Genomic DNA, 24479 nt, shown 5'->3' on the forward strand with positions numbered 1-24479 from the left:
AGATCCAACTGTCTCCCGAGAGCTGGGATTAAAGGAGTGCACCACCAACCACCTGGCCTGACTTTCAGTTTTAAGATCTGTTTTGTTAAATAAATGCTACTTGTCATTGGCTAGCACATTAAATATATACCCATGATTCCTAAAAATTAACTGAGTTTAGTGAATTATAGTTTCTCTCCAATGCAATGATATTAATACTATTAATTCTTAGTTGTCCTTTCATTGCTGATAAGTATGGCTTAAGCCTTCAAAAATCACATTAGTAAAGATAATCAGCTATATGATTTCAAGCAAGGAGTTTAGACACAAATGCTTTCTTCTAAAGTGAGTAGAAATATGCATGGTCAAAGAACATGAATTAAGCAAACAGCATGACAATGAAAGCCCATCCTAACTGCCATGTGATAGGAATAAAAGTGACAAAAGTCCTCCTATACTCCAAACAACAAATTACCATCTCAACATACAAACCGATACCCCCCTTACCTTAGCCTGCGCTTCCTTGACCGGGAGACAGATCGGCTTCGGGACCGAGACTTGGAAAACGATCGAGACCGAGATCTGGATGCAGATCTTGAGCGAGAAGAGCGAGACCCAGACTTGGATTTGTTTGTTTTTGACATCTTGGAAGAGAAGGTCGATGTTCAATAATACCTAATGTAAGAGGATACATTTAAATCAAATGCATGAGTCTGCAAATTCCAACTTCTCTAAGCACCGGTGTCGGGGAGTGGGGTCATCCAGGCACAACAAAATTATTTTAAAAACCAACTCATAGCCAGGAATGTTCATGAACACCAAAATCCTAGATCTTGGAAGAAGAGGCAAGAGGATAGGGGTCTGTCTAGTTACAGGGCAGTCAGAGCTTAATAGTGAGATCCCAACTCAAAAAGCAAAAACTACCTGATACTACTTTTTATTGTTAGATTATTTGAGGCTAGAGAAATGTATCAGTGGTTAAGTACTACTGCTCCAACAGAGGACCTTAGTTAAGCTCCTACCACGTGTACCCTGTTTGTACGTATAAGCCAGGAGAGAATATCAAATCCCCATGAGTTAAAAGTTATAGTAGACTGTTGTGAGTTGCCCAATGAAGGTGCTGAGATTTGAACTCAGATCCCCTACCATAGTACAACCTCTCAGTTACTGAGCCATCTCTCTAGCCCCAGACTAGATTTCTATGTGGATGCTAGCAATCATAATTCAAGGCCTCATACTTCCACGGCAAGCATTTTACCAACTCAGCCATTTCCCCAGACTCACTGATTTTCTAGTTCTATATTCTTTTTTTGGGGGGGAGGGGTGGGTTCTTCAAAACAGGATTTCTTTGTGTAGCATAGACTGTCTTAGAACTAGCTTTGTAGACCAGGTTGGCCTCATACTCAAAGAGACCCATCCACCTGCTTCTGCCTCCTGAGGGGTAGGATTAACCATCACCAGGCTAGTCTCCATATTCTTTAGGAGAATCAAACTGAGTAAGTACTCTCAAGGCTAAGAACAGTAGTACACACCTTTAATCACTACACTATGAAGCAAAGACAGATCTCTGTAAATCTGAGGCCAGCCAGGGCTACAAAATGAGACCTTGTGTGCCCCTCGCCCTGCCAAAAAGAAAAAGACAGTGTGTCAATTAAAAACACCAAAAATAACTTGCATATTGCATCTGGCTTTTATGTAAGTTCTGGGAAACCAATCTTAGGTTGCTAGGCCTGCAGAGCAAACATTTCTCCCAGGGAGCATCCTCCTGGCTTCCTACTGGAATATTTTTATTCCTACTGTATATTATTTATGATTTACTGCATGTGCTTGAGTGTTCTGCATACATGTCTGTATGTACACAAGGAGCATTCCTGGCCAGCAGCAAAGGATGTCAGGTGCTTTGAAACTCAGAGCTAGAGTTAGGGATAGCTGTGAAGAGGCACTATGTGGGTTTAGGGAAACAAACTAGAATCTTCTGCAAGAACAATAGTGTTCTTAATCACTGAGCCATTTCTCCAACCTCTCCCTGAGATATTTATTATCAAAAGAACCAAACTTTATGATCTGGCATACCAAAAAAAGGAAGAGAAAGAAGGGACTTTCAATTGCCATGCTAAAGGCAGTACACTGACATTCCTGTCAAACTAGCAAGATAACTGAGATATGGCTGAGGTTATATATGATTCAGTTAGCAGTGGCTACCTAACACACACAAGGCCCTGGATTCAATCTCCAAAGCAAATAAAACTTGAATATGGTGGTGTATGTTTATCATCTTAGAACAGGAGATAGACAAAAGGATCAGAAGCCAAATAAAGGTCAGACCACCTGACCTCAAAAATGAAGGGCAGGAATGGAAAGAAAAATGGGGAAAAGAAACACCAGTTACAAAATTAAAATAGCATGCCCTATATAGCATGCTGTTCGCCTCAGGGTAGATGGGGTAGGAAAGCAGAACTCAGGTGAAATTTTAAACGTGTTTACTATTTTCCTCATTTCTCCAGAGACTGTACTCTCCAGAGTAAAAGAGGGGAGAGAGGGGGAAACAACATTAAGAGCAGCTGCGATACCTCTAGGGAACACTTCAAAGACTTTGGATCCCACCTATATTCAAGAAGCAGTTACAAATCTTTTTCTGACTACTTCTGCTGTTAAATGGCTCATATGTTAATTTGTACTGATGAGTAAAAAAAATTTTAATTCAAAGGTCTTGCAATTTTTAGAAAATATTCACAGAAGCATCAAACACTTTCATAAAGGTTAAGAGTCATTCTTTACTGCTAAAACAACTTGAAGATTCTTAAAATTATTTATCAATGAAGTATTGAAATACTTTGTTTGTTTTTGAGATAGGTCTTATGTGGCCCTTGCTGATCAGGAACTTACTATCTAGACCAATCTGACCTCAAGATCTCCCTGCTTCTGCCTCCTCAATGCTGGGATTAATAAAGACATAACTATTTATTACTTTTTTAATTTTATGCAATTTGGTTAAGATTTGCTTTTAAATAAGCAATAGATACAAATACATTATTTGTATATTATACATTTATACATTATTTATACATTACATATGTGTGTGTGTGTGTATATATATATATATATATATATATTTTTTTTTTTTTTTAAAAATAATATAGCACAGGGCTTAGTGGAAAATGCCTATGTTAGCTCCTATGACACTAAAGGCAACAGGATTCTAAGTTGGAATCGTAACTATACTGATCCAACAGATCTCTGCAGAGTAATAAGGAAGGCCACCAAAAAGACCATAGAAGGTCAACAGAGGGAAGGACACTTCTTTCTTTAGAAAGTTTGTAAGCCATTTTCTATTGTCCAGGCTGGCTCTGAACGCCTGACCCCAAATGAAAGTCCCTGTATCTGCCCCCTAAGTAACTAAGAATACAGGTATGCATAAGGGACACCTGAAAATTCTACTGAAGTGCCTGACCAATTTGAGCTACATAAATACACAAACTCTCGTCTCCCAAACCTCAATAAAGAAGACTATTATGTGTAGTGGTAGCACTGCTTTTAATCCCAGGCAGGTGATCTCTGAGTTCTAGGACAGCCAGGGCTACAAATAAAAAAAAAAAAAAAAAAAACCCTTTATGTGTGGGTGGGGGTGGTGGGGATGACAATGACAACTATCTACTAGACACAGCAGTACCTGCCTATAACCTCATCACTTGAGAAGAATGAAGTCACACTTAAAAGCAGGCTGAGCTCTGCATAGCAAGTTCCAGGCCAGCATGGGTTACAGGATGAGACTGTCTCAAACAAACAATCTAAAAAAGTTGAAGTACAGCAATTAAGAAATAACAAACCTAGCAGGGCAGTGGTGGCACACACCTGTAGTCCCAGCACTCAGGAAGGAGGCAGAGGCAGGCGGATATCTGATTCGAGGCCAGCCCGGTCTATAAGAGCTAGTTCCAGGACAACTTCCAAAGCCACAAGAGAAACCTTGTCTCAAAAACCCAAAAGAGAAAAAAATAAAGAAAAATAATAATAAATCGTCACAATACTGACACTGAACCAAGTTATTATTCACAGTGGTTCAATCCCAAAAGTCAGTCTGTTCTTCCTTTTCTACCCTTGGTATTTTCTTCATATGACAAACTGGAACATCAAGTAACTAGTCTCAGAAAATTCATGCTAAACTATGCAACAAAAAAAGAGGAGAGCCAGAGGCAAGCAGACCTCCGAGTTGCGGCCAGCCTGTTTCTATAGAGTGAGTTCCAGGACAGCCAAGGCTACATACACAGAGAAGCCCTGTCTTGAAAAACCAAGACTGGGTGGAGGATGGTGTTCAAAATTTTGTCACCTCAAATTTAAGAATAATAGCTGGTTCCTTTCTAATGGAACTGTGATGCATTATGGCTATTCTGGGCTCCAATTTAAGCCAATCTCTTCTAAGAGAGTTCGGCCTCCAAAGATCACCCGATGGCCTGTATTCTGTGAGTAGGTGGGAAAAGTGAGTTCAAGCCCAACTACCAGCCATCCACTAATAACAGATATCATTCTGGCTTCTTGTTTATCTACTGAAAACTGTTTTCCTTCTCCCTGAAAATATCAACACCCATATGGATAAGTCAAACAATCTTTCTTATTGTTACAAACGGGCAACTAAAATCTAAAATCCCTAACTGGTAGTAAGCAAAGACTTGGGCTCACCAAATAAAAGCAATTTACAGAAATAACTGCTCTCAAATAAGCCAAACCTTTATTTGTGGAGCACGTGTTTTTACTACTGTACTTGCTGATGATAAAATGAGGATCTGAAGCCAGGCATGATTAAGAGAAGCCTTTAGTCTCAGAACCAGGGAGGAAGGCAGATAGATTTCTGTTGAGTTTTAGGCCAGCCTAACGTACATAACGAGTTCCAAGACCTTGTAATAAGGATTCAGAACAGCTCTTTATTACTGACAAAAGAGCTCTGAGCTGCTCTTAAAAGACAACACACAAATACACACATACAGTAGAAAAAATCATTTCCAATTCACACATTTTGCTCCTTTTTAAAAACCTAGCCATCCAGGCCATTTGACTTCTAAATGCACTGAAATGCATGTGGGGTAATACACTAAGAGCAAGGGCAAGAAGCATCAGGTCACTGGAAGAAGTGGTGATCTCACTGGTGAGAGACTCCTCTGGCTTCTTCCATCATCCAGTCAGCAGGAGGCCACATTTCCTTCCAGTGAGTGAATTAGTTTCTAGTCTGTCACATCTACTGCTCACTTTTTAAAGGAACGGGGCCATGTTACGTCTCAGTAACTAGGCAGAAAAAATTTATTTACTGTCCATGGAGTACATAATACAGTAGGCAGAGGGGAGTAATATTTCAAGGCTGATTTTCACATGAGAATCAGATTTGTACACTTAATGAAAATATTGAACAACTGATGGCTAATCTTGTCAACTTGATGAGATTTAGAATCACTATAGAATCAAATCTCTAATCTCGAGGTCTGTCTAGGAGAGGTTTTTGTTGTTGTTTTGTTTTTAGATTAGGCTAACTGAGGTGGGAAGACCCTTCATAAATAGTGTGGTACAATCCCAAGGCCTGGGGTTAGACAGGAACACAAGCATTCACTGCTTCTGAACTACCTCCCATACTACACGACTAGAGCACTTACTAGAGCACTCTGTTCCTGCTGCCACAGCTTCCCTTAGGACAGACTGTATTCCTGACAACTGTGACCCAGAATAAAACCATCTGCCCTCCAGCTGGCATTCCTTCACATTAAAGGTTATTCAAAACTTAGAATAAGGACCGGAAATACTATATTACTCTATGATAAGAGTCTGGTTCCATAGGCTCAGTGCCTTGTACTACCAAAAAAGACAGTACAGTCAAGTATAGTATAGTGAAGAATGTAGGCCCAGTCCTGTTATCTCAACATTTCCAAATCAAGGTAGGAGGGTTGGGCTACAGAGAGACTATCTCAAAAAACAAAGCCACACTAACACTATGCTGAGAGTGGTAGTGCACATGTTTTGTCCCAGCACTCAGGAAGCAGAGGCAGGCATGTCTCTGAGTTTAATGCCAGCTGGTCTACATATATCCAGTTCCAGGCCAGCCAAGGCTATATATAGTAAGACTGTCTCCAAAACAAACAAACAAAACCTAAATTAGAAGTTGGAGAGAAAGCTCAACCATTAAGAGAACATACTGCTCTTACAGAGGACCTGGGTTTAGTTTCTGGTACCCACACTGGACATCTCAAACTTTACCGCTCCAGGGGATCCAATGCCTCTGACCTCCAAGAACACCTGTACTCAGATGTACATACACATAATTTAAAATAAAATACATCGAAGCATTCTTCTCAGTCTAGCATATCAAAAAATAAATAAATAAATAAAAGTAAAATAAACAGAGTAATAATAAAGCCATGTAAAGATGAAAAGCTCAGAGAGAATCTGGTTACTGTATGATATTGTGCTGTCTCTGCATTGTTTGACTGCTGAGAAAATAACAACAACTGATAAACGAAATGCTGCTGGATTAATTCAATTTATATATTTTAAAAATGCTTTGACTCCAACATTTAAGTTCAAGGACAAGTTACTGGGGAAAAGGATTTCTATTTTTGTTTCCACAGAAAATGAAAAGCTGTGGATTCCTTCCAGACTAATGTGGTTTGATCAAGCCAGGCCCCCTGAAACAGAGTCGCTGGTGATCCAACATTCAAAACAGCTTGGACAAAGCAGCCTCGCAGACTACAGCCAAGATTTCTGCAACTTCTTAGGATTCCCTATGACAGCGCCCCCTATCAGCAGGAAGTAGTTTGGAAAGAACATCGCCCAAATTCCCAAATATTGTTTATAAATGTTTGTTTTCATTTAAATGGACTTGGTTATAAATGGGTAATGATCATAGCCAATTCTTTTTAAAGGTAAAAAGGGAATTATGGTATAGATATGATTACTTTGTTTTGGAATGGATTTTCATTTATTGATACAATTTAATGTCAATTTTGTGAGATATATATTTCTCCTTTTGTTTAGGTATTGTGTTTATATATCTCATTTAGAAATGTAATGTATAATGTGGTACAGATAATAGATAATTATCTATGATAGTCAAAGTTTAGAGTTAAGTTAGTTAGGTTTTTCAAGATACACAGAGATGTATTTGAGATAGATAGGAATTCTTCAAACCTTTCAAAGACCTACAGAATATGGCATTTAAAATGGTTTAGGGTTTTTGTGACAATGAGACATAATTGCTCTTGGCAATACCACCTGTACCAGAAAGGAAGATGGACATTGAAGAAACTCGTTATGGAGTTTGCTTCCAGTATGGCAAGACTAGCCATTTGAACAAGATACTGCTCTTGTCTGGACTGTTTGACTTTATGTTGTATAAACTGGACATGCAGGGCCCACAGAAAAGTGACTGCTGATTCAAGATGGACATTGCTACAACAGTCCTGCTTCATGGAAGAGTCACTGAACACTTTCTGCCCTATGTTGTGTTTGAAAATACAGAAAATAAAACTGACAAGTTCCCCATCCCACTGTAATTACAGGTAGAAAATTGTTTCTGGAAATTTTCTGGTTTATTTTGGTAAACAGTGGTAAAAACACCAGAGATCTTTCCCAAACTGCATCACTTCTTTTTAAGTCTTCTTGCTGTTAATAAGGATAACACCTTAGTAGTATGACACAGAATATTAATATGTTAACTACAGCAGAAAACCAGGCCCAAAGTACAGAGAAACCATTCCCGTAACACAGTGGCCCACTCACCCTCTAAATCCCAAATGAAGAAGTCCTCAGTCTAGCACCTTAGAATGAGTCTTTATTAGGGGATAGAGATACTACTGAGGAACAGAACTGTATCTTTATAAACAGAATTTTGGAGACAGATATGATATGCAAAAGAAAAACCTAAGACACAGGGAGAAGATGACCAACCATAAACCAAGGAAAGAACAAATCATCCCTTGCAGGTCTCAGATTGAAACAACAACCTGTCAATATCATGATTTTGAACTTCTGGCCTACAGAACTATCAGACACTAACACATTTTGTTATAATAGCTATAGAAAATCCATTAACTCTACTACCTACACAATTTTCTGGGATTTTGTTTGTATGTGATATATATATATATATATATATACACACACACACACAATTTTTTAAACTTAATCTTTATGTGCATTAGTGTTTTGCCTGCATGTATTTCTGTGAGAGGGTGTTGGATCCTTTGGAACTGCAGTTACAGACAGTAGTAAGCTGCCATGTAGGTGCTAAAACAGGAGCCCGAGTCCTCTGGAAGAGCAGCCAGTGTTCTCAAGCACTAAGCTATCTCTCTAGCCCAATTTTCTGACTAAAAACAAAAACAAAACAAAAAAGTTAATTAAAAAAAAAGGAAATTAACTTTTCAGAAAGGATGTGCGCATATTAATAAAAGGCCAGGAATAACATACCTATCTGATAGTTAAGAAGAAAATCCTAGCTCAACACACATCTTTAGTCACAGCTTTCTGAGGCAGAGGCAGGTATATCTCTGAGTTCAAGGTCAGCATGGTCAACAGAGAATACCAAGAAAGCCAAGGCTACACACTGAGAAACTGTGTCCTGAAAATAAAATCAAAACAAAGAAAATTGAGAATTATCATTTCTTGCTCCACACAAAAGGAATAGTAAATAAACAGTTCGATTTAAATAAAAATTTTTACAGGCATACAAAAGGGTCTGGCAAAGTACATTTTAAAAAGTTTGTTTTGCCTGTATGTTTATACATCTAATGCATGCCTGATGCCCTGAAACTGGAGTTACAGACGGTCATGTGTTGCTATGTGGGTTCTGGGAACTGAAACCAGGTCCTATACCAGAGCAGTAAGGTTTTTGTTTTTTTTTTTTTTTTTTTTTTTTTTTTTTGTTTGCTTTGTTGTTGTTGTTGGTTTTGGAGCCTGTCCTAGAACTTTTCTGTAGACCAGGCTGGCCTTGAACTCACAGAGAGTCGCCTCCCCAGTGTTGGGATCAAAGGCGTGTGCCACCACCACCCAGCTTCTCTGTGGTTTTGGAGGGTGTCCTGGAACTAGCTCTTGTAGACCAGGCTGGTCTCGAACTCAAACTCACAGAGATCCGAGTGCTGGGATCAAAAGTGTGCACCACCACTGCCTGGCTGCTTTTTGTTTTTTAAGACAGGGTTTCTCTGTAGCTTGGGAGGCTGTCCTGGAACTTGCTGGCCTCCTACTCACAGAGATTCACCAGCCTCTGCCTCCCAAGTGTTGGGATTAAAGGTATTTGCCACCACTGCCCAGCAGAGTCAACACTCTAGACCCTGGCACCCAGTGTCAGGATGTTTAGGATGGCCAGAGGGCAAACTGAAAAACTTCCTCAGATTTCAGAGATTTTATTTTTGTGATTTACTTCTGTTTAATAAGTGGTCAGATATCTTCTCATAGAAAATAACCTGCTGTGTTCTTTTATTGGTTAAACTGGCCAGTCCTACATTGAAGAAATACACTAGGAGAAAAGATCAAGACAGATCTTTGATGACAGGTGGTGGTGGCGACAGCACACACCTTTAACCCTAGCACTCAGGAGGCAGAAGCAGGCAATGTCTGAATTTCAGGCCAGTCTGGTGTACAGAGTAAGTTCCAGGACAGTCAGGAATACACAGAGAAATCTGTCTTGATAAAACAAGACAAAACAAAGAAAACAACAACAAAACCACTTTGATGTTGTTGGGGGGCAGAAATCAACAGCAAGCTGAGGGGTCATTCACTTAAAACTTTTCCCGTATAAAGTCTCCAGTGTAAGCAACTTGCTATGTTTTCTCCTGAGAATATCCTCAAAACAAAGGTTCTATTAAGATCATGATCATCTATGCAATTAATGTTTCATCAGTAGAGAAAGAGAATGAACAATAGAACGGGCAGTTTAGAGATCTTTGACTCATCCCAGAGGCTCCTCTTGTCCCTCAGAGAGTGACTGCAATCATTTTAAATGAGTATGCATTACCACTGGGAATATTTTCTCATTTCTTAGAAAAACGTTGAGCTTTTCTAACTTAACTAATGGCCTTTCAGTTCTCAATATTAAACTAACTTGGCAGGCAATTGTTATAGTAACCATTTTTAAAAAAAAAAAAAAAATCAATTCATTCCCCCTCCCCCTGTGTATGCACATGTATGGGTGCCTACAGAGGCCAGAACAGGGTGTTGGATCCCCTAGAACTGGAGTTACATAGTTTGCCCAATATGAGTGCTAGGAACCAAATTTAGGCTGATTGTCCCTTGGAGAGCAGCAAGTGCTCTTAAACACTGAGCCATTTCTTCAGCTTTATCTATTTTCTTAAAGTCATTACCAGAGTCAGCTCACTGGTGCAGAGCCAGAGTCACAGCTATTGGGGAGGCTGAAGTGGAATATTCCAAAGATTGAATAGGTCATGGTCTCTATAACACATAACCATTCCTCTCACCATTGATAGATACATAGCTATTCACTTATTTTTTTTTTCTCCCCAAGATGGGAAGACAGGGTTTCTCTGTATTGCTTTGAAGCCTGTCCTGGAACTCACGCTGTAGACCAGACTGACCTTGAACTCAGAGATCCACCTGCCTCTGCCTCCTGAGTACGGGGATTAAAGGCATGGGATACCAACGCCCTGTACTTCTGTGGGTTTTTTTTTAATACAAAGCTTATTTACAATTCTATTAGGAAAGATAATGTGGTGGTTTGAATGAGAATAGCCACCATAGGCACAATTTGATTATTTGGTTCCCCAGTTGGTGGAACTGTTTGGGAAGGATTAGGAATATACAGCCTTGTTGGAGGAGGTGTCAACTGAGGTGAACTGTGAGGTTTAGAAGCCCAGGCCAGGCCCAGTGTCTCTATCTTCTCTCTGCTTCCTGTTTGTGGATCTGGAGGTGAACTCCCTGCTGCTGTGCCAGGGCCATGCCTGCTGCTTGCTGCAATGTTCACCGCCATGATCATATAATATACCTCAATCCTCTTGAATCTGTGAACCCCAAATCTTTCAAGTTACCTTTGTCATGGCAAGAGAAAAGAAAGTTTCACATCTTTTTACACACACTCATGCTTTGTTTTTAAGGTTTTAGCTTCCAGGGTGCTGAAATAAGAGGCACACACTAACACACCTGACTACACATTAGTTATGGTTAAAGATCAAGTCGTCTTCCTACAAATTTACCACAGAGATTTAGAAGAAAAACGTGTAAGTGTATTTATTTTTATGAGACAGGCTCTTATCAAACTGTGTAGCTGAAAATAGCCTTGAAGGCCTTGATCCTGCCTAACCCACCTCCCAAATGCTGAAATTAATAGGCATGTCCTACCATCTCTGGTTTGAATCTATTTTTTTATGTTAATTTACTACTGCTATAAGACAGCCTGCTGTGCAATCATGAGGACCAGTACCCATATAAGCTGACCATCCCACTAATTCCTGTAACATCAGACTGGGAGAAGATGGTAACAGAATCATCACTGGGACCCAGTAGGAACATAAAGAACTCCAGGTTCAGAGACCCCAATGGAAGGACTACATCAGAGTAACAGAAGAAAATATCCAATGCCTTCCTCTGCCATCCAGGCCTCTGCATGTACACAGGCATGTTTAAACAGACAGACACACAGACACACACCATAGAACCTATTTACAAATCTTCTGAATAAAAAGTTTAATGTAACTGGCAAGTGTGTTTTTAAGACAGAGTCTCACTATAAAGCCCTACACTGTCTAAAATATAAAATTATTTTTTAACTGAGTGAGGTTATTAAAATCCTTTTTTCACCAAGCATTTACCTTAGTAGAATTAATAATTCAACTTGAACTGCCTCTGAAAAACACCAGCAGCACCACTGGCTTCTCTAATTTACAATTGGTATATTTCTGGAATGAGAAGAGGTAATAAAATGCCTACTATAGCTCAAAGATTCTATTAATGCTTGAAACCCACAACAAAAATTCTACTTTAGAGGCTAGAGAGATGGCTTATTTGTGTGTGTGTGTGTGTGTGTGTGTGTGTGTGTGTGTATGGGGGGTGCAGTGTTAGAAGACCCAAGCTTAAACAAAAGAAAGAAAAGGATGAGGGTAAAGAAGTATTACAGATCAGCATTAACAGTTAAACAATTTCACCAATAATTCTAGCACTTGGGAAGCAGAGGCAGGCAGATTTCTATGAGGTGGGTCTATAGAGCTAGTTCTAAGACAGCCATAGATACTGCCCCAACTCCACCCACTAAAAAGAATTCTATTTTTTTTTTTGTAGAAAGTGGTACCTGCCTACAATCTCAACATTTGGGAGGCTGAGACAAGAAAATTGTCAATTAGGAGTGGGCAAAGTAATCCTGTCTCAAAAAAATGGCGGTGGGGGCCCTGATGTCAAGACTAGCCTGAATTCTCCAGAATCTATAAGAAAGAACTTCTAAAAGTGGGTCTCAAACCTCCACATACACTCCCCCACACACACACAAACACATGTAATAACCATTTGTTTCAGAAAAGCGAAAGGGACTGGAGAGATGGTTTAGAAGTCCACTAAGTGCTCTTAAAGAGGACCTGGGTTAACTTAAATCCCAAGAAGCATTCATAATCATCCTCTAAGTCCAGTTCCAGAGGATCTAGCACAGAGATGGTTCAGAGCAACAAACAGGCAACACACACACAGAGTCAGAAAGATGAGGGAGGGAGGGGAAGGGAGAGGGGGAGGCAAGGAAAAAGGGAGAGAGAGTAATTAGAGATCAAGTTGCAGAAGTCAATTCTCTCCTTTCACCACATGGGGCTTGGAGATCAAACTCTGAATGATCATTGGGTTCAGTGGCAAGCATCATTTTTTTTTTTCTTTCCTGATTCCCCTATGCCTGGAATCCAGGATACTGAACAGCTTTACTATCTTTGGCACTGAAGATGAAACCCATAGCCTCCTAAAGCAATGCTGGCTTTCTGGCAATGAAAATTCCTGAGCGACTTTAGGAAACACCCTCAATTCAGCAAACTACTCCATCAATTCCCTATTGACCCCACCTTTCTACTAAAATAGAGAGAAGCTGGTTATTAACCATTAACTTTAAAAAAATGAATTACTTAAAGCAAAACAGAAAAGAATTGCTAAAAGCAAGGTAATAGATTTCACAGACATGTATTAATTTTAAAAATAGAAGTTCTCTGGGCAGTCACTTATGGAGTCCCCACCTCATAGCTCTGCTAGCCTCGCCCACTTTTCTAAACAGCATTGACTTCCTTCTTCTTTCTCCAAACCTCAGCCTTTCAGTTCCAGGCTTTCTAGCTCTTTCTTAGAAGCCATGTGGCTAGTTACCTGACCAGTCATTACTCTCATATTAATAAAGAGCAAGACGTGTGTGGTAAAACACACCTTTAATCCCAGTAGAGGCAGTAGATCTGTCAGTTGGAGGCAGATAATAAATAAAAACAAACAAACAAAAAAAAACCAAACACCACTAACCCTAATAAAACTCAAGCATCAAAATAAACAGTAAGTAAATATCCAAATTCTGGATGAATGTTTGGAGAAATGGCTTAGGAGTTAGAGTACTTGCTGCTCTTGCAGAGAACTCAGGTTCAGTTCCCAGCACCCACAAGGTAGCTTACAACCAACTCTAACAGGGCAGTTCCAGGGGGTCTTGCAGGACATGATGCCTCAAGGGCACCAGGAATGCATATGATGCACACACATACATACAGGCAGACAACATTCTTATCCATAAAAACAAATTTTTAAAAATGGATATGGTTGAGGCTATAGCTCCTTGGTATTTGTCTAACATGCTTGAGGCCATGGGTTCAAATCTAAATCCTGCACACATCTTTATTCCCAGCAATCAGGAGGCAGAGGCAGGCAGATCTCTGAGTTGGAGGCCAGCCAGGGCTACACAGAGAAACCCTGCCTTGACAACCAGTAAATAGATAAAGCAACGAACAAAATAAAAATAATTCCCAAACTTTTTTTTTTTTTTGGCAGTACTGAAAATTGAACCTAGAGCTCTTGAATGCTAGGTAGGTGCCATATACCCCAAAGCCCCTTCACCTTTTCGGAGGCAGTCTTGCTATGCTACCAGGACTTACAGACTTGCTAGATAGCCCAAAGAGCCTTGAACATGTGAATCTCTTGCCTCAGCTTCAGAAGCCACTGGAATTGGAGGAAGGCAATACTACACATACAATAAACACGTCAGACTACCAACCCAAACTCTTGTACTTAGCCTTTCCCTTTGCTTGGCCTGTCTTCTGGGGCAGGATAAGCTATGCAGTCACAACATTCCAAATGCAACAAAGTAAACCAGGCAGAACAGAAATGGAGACTCTGAACATAAGCCAGCTAAAAAAGGCAAGAGCAGAAGGCAGTTCAATGTCTTTTTAAAGGCACTACCTTTTAAAACTCCTTGGGCTTCAGTTCCAAAACAAAGTATTTCCATGTTTTAGGGGTCCCTCCCTTTAAAAAAAAAAAAAAAAAAAACAACTTTGTAAAGGATGTTATTAGGCCAGCCACAGTGGTGCATGCCTTTAATACCAGCACCTAGGATGCAGAGGCAGGTGATATCTAGTAAGTCAGCCTGGTCTACAGTGAGTTCCAGGACAGCCAGGGAGGGAGAGGCCCTATCAGGATATATTATGTGAGAAAAAAAAAAATATTTTCAATGAAAGGGGGAAAAAAAAAATCTGATAAAAAAAAAAGCCTAAAGCCTAAATAAAGCCCAAAGAAATAAAGCTCTGGCAGGTGCTAAAGTCTGTGGCAAACAGGAAAAGAAATGTCTTAATCACAAGAGATGTAGAACAGACCCACAGCTGGGAAGAACTAATTTTTCAAGAGCAGCCTGAATCCATATTTACCTGTTTTTATTTCTTTAAATGATGTATTTATATTTTACATGCCTTGGTTTTTCCCTGCATGTACATCTGTGTGAAGGTGTCAAATCCTGGAATTACAGATAGTAGTGAGCTACCATGAGGGTGCTGGGAATTGAACTGGGTTCTTCAAATAGAACAGTTAGTGCTCTTAAATTTGAGGCATCTCTCCAGCCCCATATGCCTGTTTTTAAATACTGACAACTAATTCAAATTAATTTGCAGACTGTATTTAGTCTTAAATTTTCAAACTCTACCATAACGAGAAAGACATGATGTTCCAGGGGCAGTTGAGGCAGGTATACCCTATGCTATCAAACTTTAAGGGGTGGGTGTGGGAGTGTGTGTGCGGGTGTTCTTTAAGTTCTCAGAGACAGGGTTTCTCTCAATATAGCCCTGGCTGTCCTGGAACTGGCTCTGTAGACTAGGCTGGCCTCAAACAGAGATCCACCTGCCTCTGCCTCCCAAGTGCTGGGGTTAAAGTTGAGCACCAACACTACCAGCTAGCTCATTATGACTTTTCAAACTTCATGTAATAAACTTTGATCATTCTAATCCCCTCTATGATCCTTACTAATCTCCCTCCCCTCTCCCCTAGAGCAGTGGTTATTAAGCTATTTTTTTTTTTTTTTTTTTTTTTTTTTTTTTTGTGGTACTAGGTACTGAACCCAAGGACTTGCATTAAGAGGGTAGTACTCTGCCACTGAGTTCTATCCCTATTCTTTTTTTTTTTTTTTTTTGAGACAGTATTTGCCTGATGTGGAACTCTCCCTATATAAACCAAAGCTGGCCTCAAACTCATATAGACCTGCTTCAGTCTATTGAGAGTTGGGATTAAAGGCATGAACAACTACAATAGACTTTCTTTTGAGATGGGGTCTCCAAAGTTGCCAGGCAGGCCTTGAACTAGTAATCCTACTGCCCCAGCCTAAGCTTTTTTTTTTTTTTTTTTTTGACATTTATATGGATATTGCTGAAGCTTTTTAAAAATGTGCTCACTGCACAAAAATTACATAGAGATCTAGAGCTTCTTAAACTCTGTGAATCATACAGAAATACTGTCCTGGCTGGAGAGCACAAAGCTAATCCCCAAACTCTATGCTTCTTTGTATACCTCTATCATTCTACATCTCCAGCCTAGATTAGTAACCACCCCTACAGTGTACCCAAGCTCTGCAAAAGTCATCCAACGTATGTCTCTCTTCTCCCAACCTCAGTCACAAGTCTTTCCTGTCTTCATTTGTATTAGTGAAAAAAATCCCTTCACCAACCTACCATATCTCTCTAACTCATCTTAAACAGTCATACCTGTCATGCAGGTCATCCACACTCGGCTTTCCAAAAGATGGGAGGGGAGGGGAAGAAAGGGAGGAAACCACACACACACACAAACCCACTCTGATCACAGCTATTAGGTCTCAATAATTTCTCAATGTCTATGGGCATACTCTGCTTAATACCTCCATGGCCCTTTTCTCAATTTCTACTTTACTTGCTCACATTTTGTCCTCTACTACTCTCAGAACAGCTGCCTGGCAGGCCTTGAAGTGGTGTCAGGGCTTCCTGCAGTGTGTCTAGAAGGCCTAAACACACAAGCTGAGAGGTGGGTAAGCTGCCTGGCACTATTTGCTGAATCATTCACCCACTCATAGATGTTTATGAAGCAAGCCACCAAAATCTAGTATTTGACCCAATAGTATTAATTACATTTCCTTCAATTCACCGTTATAATACTCAAAAGAAACAGGGTGCCATTCTAAAATATACAAAAGCCAGTCATGATTGCTAATGTCCTTGAGACATCAGGATGCCTAGACTACAGAAACCCTGTCTCAAAGGAAAAAAAAAAAAAAACCCAAACTTTAGTCTTCGATCCCCCAGAGAGCCCAATTCCTTCTTTGTACAATATGGATACATTCCCAAGGTTTTCTCCGGAAAATTAACTAATACAAAGTAGATCACTTTTCATAGTCCATACTTACTCACTTTTTTTTGAAAGAGAGGGGCTTAGTTGTCCTGGAACTTACTAAGTAGAGTAGGCTAGCCCTGAAGTCATCCACCCATCTGTCTCTGCTTCTCAAGAGATGAGATTAAAGACACACCAAGACCAGCTTCCCATAGTTTTTCTTTTTCTTTCTTTCTTTCTTTCTTTCTTTCTTCCTTCCTTCCTTCCTTCCTTCCTTCCTTCCTTCCTTCCTTCCTTTTCTTTTCTTTTTAAACACAGAGGACTTTGAGTACTCTAAGAAAGCTCTCTATCACTTAATTACTCTCCAGGACTGTGACAATCCATAGCTTCACTGACTAATCCAAACTCAGTATCAAGTGCCCATACTTGATATTAAAGAAACTGAAACACTAACAGAACCCACTTAAACAACTGTACTTAGTTTGCAGACTAAAATACCAATCTTAAGTGTGGTTGTTCACCTCAGCAGTCACTAACACTCAGGAGACAGAGGCAGGAGGAAACACCTACCTGATTCCAGACCTGGTCTCTAAACCAGTCAAGTCAATCTAGCCATCTATTTCTAAAACTGAAGATCCTTCATAGGTGCTAAAAGAACTGAAAAACATGGCGTGTGCTATGATTAAAGGCAAGAACCACCACACCCAACCATGTAGTAACCTTCAAATAGTTCTTTTTACAAAATGTAATCATGCCAGTGGAGATTGCCTTTGGGAGGCAGGGGAAGGATGTGATCTTGAGTCCCAGGCCACCCAGATACACAAAGAGATCCTGTCTTTAAAAAAAAAAAAAAAAAGGGAGGGTGGAGGGGAGGGGACAACCAAGCTTGGCATGGTAGCAAAATCCGGTAAAATCATTCAAGGCCAGTCTCAATTACATACAGTGTATAGGCCAGACTGGATCTCCCCTCACCCCCCCCCACAAAAACAAAACAAAACAATGCAATCATGACTTCTTTTTGATGTCACTTAAGTACTAACAGTAGTTCAGAATACATGTCTGCAAACAAAGAACTAAACCCTGTTTTTCCACAACTTTCAAGGCACCAGCCATCCTTACCAGAGTTATACAGAATATAAAATACACATCGAGCTATCTACCGGAGCAGACTATAACGAACAGTATTTCCACAAACAAAACTAGGAAAGGTCTGAAATATGCTACCACATGCCTTCCCACTCAGGACTCACAATCAAAACTCCTACACACGGGTAACAGAAGCTAAGCGATCTTCAGTTAATCTCAGTGAATGTTACAGAAACCCAAAGTTGCCAGTATTGTGTACAGCCATTTTAGAAAAGCCAACAACTGAAGTTACCTGAAAAGTGAAGACTGAAATGTAAAATCATCAACTGGTAAAGCCAGCTTTCTTTATTGGCTCTCTGCTATTACGTCTTTGCCATATTCCCTTCAATCCATTTAACAACCTCCCCGTTAACATTGTACTCACTCGCACCGATGACTCCCAACTTCTGGGGCACCGGTGTTGCCGCCAACTACCGCCGCCACGCTCCACCCGTTAAGATTCAGAAGGGCAGAGAATATAGAGAAAAGCTGCTTAAGTGTGAAACTCAACTGCCCCTCATTGGCAGGACACAAGCCAATTACCACTGGAATGCAAGTCTGCCTCGCTTGCAACCCAAGGAAAAAAGTGGGAACACTATTTCCGATAGGAAATAAATTTGGATTATGCCTTTGAGACACAAGGCAGGAGGGGAGGGAAGAACAAACACGAAAAGAAAATATTAACATTTAGTGTATATCAACCACATGCGCCCCAGAAGAGAGAACCAGGCCAATCGAGATTAGGTGGGGGAAGGGCGTTTAAGAGTTCCCAGAAAAACAATTCAAATAATGGGGTTCGTCCGAGCAGGGGAGGGAGAAGGTGGAGTTGGTGGAAGCCGTCCCTCCCACAGAGTGCAAAGAAGTTTGCGAGCTGTTCCAGAGAGAAGTCGGCTGGAGCCTGGCGAACTAGGCCGGAGCGGAGGGAAGTGATGAAGGGCGGGGAGGGGGAGGAGTCCAGCGAGCAGGCCCGCTCAGAGCAGGCCCGAGCAGAGAGAGCGCGGGGAGTCGCCGCAAGCTAGGCCTTACTCTCGCCGGGGACCAGCCGCCGCTGAGAAAAGAGAAAAACCCAAAAACGCAGGGACCCGTAGAGGTGTCCTAACTCCCATCAGCCGCGTTCACTCACCTGGACCCGCCGAAGCGACTACAGCAGCAGTCTCGCAACGGAACAACCGGCCCGAACCTCGCCCCCGCCCGACAGCGCGCCCCGCGTCCCCGCTCTCAGACGACGACGGCTACCGCCTCGGTCCGCTACCTCCTGGGAAATGTAGTTCAAAAGTCACTTCTCCTGACTCACCGGACGTCCTCTTGAACTCCATTTCCCACAAAGCAAAGCGAACGTTGGGCCCGCCGCTTGCGTCACGCGCCCGCGGATCGACGGTCACGTGGGCGGCTGCGTTGCGTCCCCTCCCCCCCAGCCTGGGTGGCCTGAGGAAGAGGGAGGGAGGTGGACGGAAGGGGCGGGGACGTTGCTGACGCTACTGCCCCCACCATTTTGGAGAGGCCTTTCGGGCGGCTGAAGGAGGGCCTGAGCCCCACCTACTCGCCCGCCTCTGCAAGCTCGGAGCTTCTCCGTCTGGAGGCTACCAGGCGCTTTGGTTTTCATTCTCCAGAGTGCCCACTTCCCGCTTTGTGACCTTGAGCAAATCGTTTGTGTATAAAGTCAGTTCGTAATTTGTAGCTCACAGAGTTGTTGGAGGCACTTAATGAGCACCAGGGATCGCAAAAGGACAACGGAAAATGGAGAAGAGTTCTTGTTTTGATAGTGTGACCTCGGGAGACCCAGAAGCCCGGATGCACAGCGCTCTCTCCAGCAGGCGCCTCTATCCCTTTTCATGACCGTGGGAAACCAAAGAAGTTTTGTTTTGTGTTTAATTTTAGAGACAGGGGTCCTTTTTTGCCCTGGCTGTCCTGGAACTTGCCTTGTTAAGCCGGGCTGGCCTGGATCTCGGAGATTCATCTGCCTCTCCCTCCCGAATGCTGGGATTAAAGGCTTGTGCCGCCACCACCCGCTGGTTTTTATTTATTTATTTATATCTTATGTATATTGGTGTTTTTCCTGCATGCATCATGCATGTCTGAGGGCATCGGAGGCTCTGGAACAGGAATTACAGACAGCTGTGTGTGGGTGCTGGGAATTGAACCTGGGTCCCCTGGAAGAGCAACCAGTGGTTTTAACTGTTAAGCCATCTCTTCGTCCTCCTCTTTAAGAGGTGGGGGGGGACACTTTGAATTTTAGAATAGGACTTCCTCTGTTTCCCAGGCCCAGCTGTCCTTAACCCTGAGGCAGCCTTTCCTATCTCAGCTTCCCGACTACTCAGATCTCAGATGTGAGCCCCGAGATTTTGTTTCTCATAATCACGCCTACAAATTTGATCTGGGTTTTACAGCAGGCTGGTTTCCTCTGCAGTGGCTGCTTAGTGAACTCATGTAAGAGTTCAAACGACACCTTTTCTGTCGTGCATTTGCATACTCTTACTAAAGCATATGTTTTCTCCGCACCAGACTGGGAGCTCTTTGAGAACACAGATTCGTTTTGATGGATTTCTGCACAAACCAGGTCAGAGTAGACAAAATACACATCTGTAATCTGTTTGTCATGAGACAACTGTTGTCCCGAAGCTCTCTGGCCTCAGCAGTATTCCACCTGACTCACACTCTCCTCCTCCGGGAGTATTTCCTTCAAGCAGCATACTATATAGTACCACTTGTGACATTCAGTTTCAATCTGATTTTCAGTGCACAGGTTTTCTGGCTGTCTACTAAATGCCGTGCCCAGCGCAAAAATACTGCAAACATAGTGGTAAACTAAGTTAAGTACCACCTGCCCCCTTCTCTGGCCCAGAGACTCCCATGGATCCAGTTTTTACCCTTTTTCTCATTCAGTCAGTGTCAGCCAGTCCCTTCTCTTCAATTGATCCAGTAAGTTCATGGGCCCTTTACATCACTCCATTCTTTGAATCCTTTAACTCACTTCTAAATGTTTGGGAGCCATCGTGCACAGAAATGTCAAACTGAAACTGTCTATAACGAGCTCTCCTTCCCTCCAATACGGCATTTTCTTTCAGCAAATCCTACTGGCGTGCGCCACCACAACCGGCCAATACAGCATATTCTAATTGACTTGTAGTAATTTGTGTCTTTGCGTTCTTTGGTTGGCTGGTGGTTGTTTTTTTGTTTTTGTTGTTGTTTCTGTTTTTCAAGACAGGGTTTCTCAGTGTAGCCCTGATGTTCTGGAACTAACTCTGTAGACCAGGCTAGCCTTGAACTCAGATTTGCCTCCCACTGCTGGACTTACACCACCCACCTCTTATGTCTGCATCTTTACTAGGCTTTGAGCTCCTCACAAGAGAGACAATTTAGCACTGTATTTATTGTTTTTTATTTCCAAGACAGGGTTTCTCTGTGTAGGTTTGGAACCTGTCCTGGAACTCACTCTGTAAACCTGGCTGGCCTCACATTCACAGAGCTCCCATTCACAGAGATCCTCCTGCCTCTGCCTCCCAAGCCCTGGGATTAAAGGCGTGTGCCACTGGCACCCAGCTAGCACTCCTTTTAAAACCTTTCTGTTTTACATATGTTTATACATGGAGCAAATTCACACATACCACAGCACATACTGGAGGTCAGGACAACCTGTGAGAGCCAGTGTCACTTCTCTCCTTCCATCATATGGTTCCAGGGGTCAAATTCAGGTCATCAACATGGCAGCAAGCACCTTTACCCACTAAGCCATCGCACTGCTTGCCCTTCAATTTATGTATATGGCTGTTATACAGAGAAACTCTGTCTCGGAAAGAAGAAAAAACAACTTTCCATGCTAAGTGGTGGTGACACAGGCCTTTAATCTCAGCACTGGGTAAGGCAGAGGCAGGTGGATTTCTGTGAGTTTAAGGCCAGCCTGATCTACAAAGGGAGGACAGCCAGGGTTACACAGAGAAACCCTGTCCCAAAAAACAAACAAAAAGAAACTGCGGCATAGGGTTAAGGCAAGTCTGAGGCTAACCTAACCTACACAAGTTGCATGACTTCAGGGAAATGAGTCTTCTCTGACCTCGGTTTAGTTTTCTTGTATATAAAATGGAACAACTGGCTGACTGGCAGTACAGTTCTTTAATCCCAGGGAGTCAGAGGCAGGCAGATCTCTGAGTTCAAGGCCAGACTGGTCTACATGGACAAACCCTGTGTTGGGAGAAAAATAGAAGAACTGTCATACAAGATCCAGGCCCCCAGTTACTCATGTGATTTCACTCTAGTGCAGTTAAGAATCAGGAGAAAGCCAGGCGCTAGTGGAGCACTTATATAGAAATGAATACTTTGTATTGGTATGGATTTGGGTTTATTGGTAAAAATTCAAGGTCAATTTTGTTATGTGTATATTTCTCCTCTTGTTTAGGTATTGTGTTTATATAGCTCATTTTAAAATGTAATATATAATTAAATACAGATTGTAGTTGCCTATAATAGTCAAAACTTATAGTTAGGTTTTCTAGATAGAGATATTTGACATGGATAAGCATTCTTCAGATCTTTCAAAGACCTTCAGAATATGGCATTTAAAATGGTTTAGGGTTTTTCTTAACAGTGAGGCACAACTGCTCCTGCTCCTGGCAACATCAATTACTTCAGAGAGGAAGATGGGCATCGAAGAAACTTGTTAGGACTTTGCCTTCAACATGGCAAGACTAGCCATTTGGGCAAGGAACTGTTCTTGCCTTGACTGTTTGACTGCATGTTGCTCAAACTGGACATACAGGACCCACAGGAAAGTGACTGCTGAACTTGAACAAATAGGACAGTCCTGAAGAGTTCCTGCTTCATGGAAGAGTCTGCCAGACATTCTGCATGACACAAAGAAAAATGCAAACTGCCAATACTGGCAGTTTAAAATTTCCTGCTTTAGCTGGGTGGTGGTGGTGGTGGTGCACGCCTTTGATCCTGGCACTCAGGAGGCAGAGGCAGATGGATGTCTCTGAGTTCAAGACCAGCCTTTGTTTATAAGAGCTAGTTCCAGGACAGCCTCCAAAGACTCAGAGAAACCCTGCCTCAAAAAAGAAACAAACAAACAAAAAAAAACTTCCTACTTCACTGAGAAGTCTGTCAGACACAGTGTGGCCTTTGGCTGAAGATAAATTCTCAGATGTCACAGAGGACTTTGAATAACTGTCCAGGCAATGAGATGTCTCTGTCATTTTATCCTTCTGTGGTCTTGATGGAGTTGAAGATAGATAGTAATGGTTATGGTTTTCCTTAGTAATGATAAAAGATAAGTTATATATAAGGGACTTTATACTCACAAAGATAGGATAGATGTTAAAAAAAAAAAGATAGATGTTAGAATATTTTCCAAATGTTAATGGACTAAATATTGTTAACTATAGTTCTTGATAACTGTTTTGTTATACATAATTTTTCTTTCTTTCTTTTGGTTTCTTTGTTTGTCTGCTTGTTTGTTTTTATTTTTCGAGACAGGATTTCTCTGTATTGCTTTGGTGCCTGTCTTGGAACTACCTCTGTAGACCAGGCTGGCCTCAAACTCACAGAGCTCTGCCTGTCTGCCTCCCGAGTGCTGGAACTAAAGGCATGTGCCACCAACACCCAGCTATATATACTTTTTCTATGTTAAAGTTAAAACCCTTCTTTTTATTTAGTCAGAAAAGAGGAAATGATGGGGGTTGTCCTTTTGTATATATGTTCCTCTTATTGGTTAATGAATAAAACACTGTTTGGCCAGTGAGGCAGGAAGATAGTCGGGACCAGAAGACAAGGAGAGAGGGCCAGCCAGAAAAGTGGCCATGTGAGCCAGCCACCAAGGAGTTAGAGGTCCAGACCCTTCTCCAGTAAGATAAAACTACGTGGAAATACTTAGATTAATAGGAGCAGGTTAATAATTAAGACAGAGTTAGCCAATAAGAAGCCCTAGTCACTGGCCAACAGTTTAATAATGAATATAAGTTTTTGTGTGTTTATTTGGGGCCAGAAGAAGTTACAGGAGCTCAAGGGACTCAGTCAACCCTCACTGCTCACTTAGGTAGCCTAGAGTGGGACAGCTTTCCTACTTCAATGTGACTTCAGTGTGCTGTGTTCCATTTCCCTCCAAGTAGGTGGGAAGCCTTTCTTGAGGCCTAGGGGGAGACTGTCTTTCCTTTCCTATGCTCAACTGTTTTCTTAGTTCAGAGCCTAGTCTGCCAGTTGCCAACACATGCACACTGGGATGATCTTTAATTTGTAATTTGCATTCTGATCTCCTTGATGTGGGTTTGTTTCCTCCTTCCTGCCTCAGGGTAGGGACAGAGGTTATTGAAGGCTTAAAGAGTTGCCAGGGCAAAACCAGAAGTTGCTAGGCACCAGAAGACATCTACCAGCTGGGGCTATTGTTTGTTAAGGCCAGACTCCAGGAGCCTTGGAGATGGATTATTCCAGAGCCAACAAGGGCTTCCAGATTGATGTGTGGTGTGTGTGTGTGTGTGTGTGTGTGTGTGTGTGTGTGTGTGTAAGACACCCATCTGAGAAAACCAACACAAATCTGGCTGTCTTTGTCACTGTCCCTGTCCTTGAGTGATAGAGGTATCACATAGTTGTCAGCAAAAGAAACAGCTCTCTCTTCAAAGGAGATAAGG

General features: G+C 41.7%; 1 protein-coding gene across 3 annotated transcripts in view; it reads right to left on the bottom strand.

Annotated features, from left to right (window-relative positions):
* Window positions 1-19127, bottom strand: part of Thrap3 (thyroid hormone receptor associated protein 3) — a 39097-nt gene extending 19970 nt beyond the window's left edge. The window contains exons 1-3 of one of the 3 annotated variants that reach the window (XM_051188775.1): window positions 18986-19101; window positions 11772-11858; window positions 487-654 (exon numbers count right to left, since the gene is read on the bottom strand). In XM_051188775.1, coding sequence (XP_051044732.1) covers window positions 487-623 — 137 coding nt within the window. In that variant the 5' untranslated portion in view covers window positions 624-654; window positions 11772-11858; window positions 18986-19101. Of the gene's footprint in view, window positions 1-486; window positions 655-11771; window positions 11859-18985 lie in introns of all 3 variants that reach the window. The other 2 variants (XM_051188773.1, XM_051188774.1) reach the window with 2 other exon arrangements.
* Between the last annotated feature and the right edge of the window lie 5352 nt (window positions 19128-24479).

This window comes from Phodopus roborovskii, unplaced genomic scaffold (genome assembly GCF_943737965.1).
Source record: "Phodopus roborovskii unplaced genomic scaffold, PHOROB, whole genome shotgun sequence".
NCBI classification, from domain to species: Eukaryota; Metazoa; Chordata; class Mammalia; order Rodentia; family Cricetidae; genus Phodopus; species Phodopus roborovskii.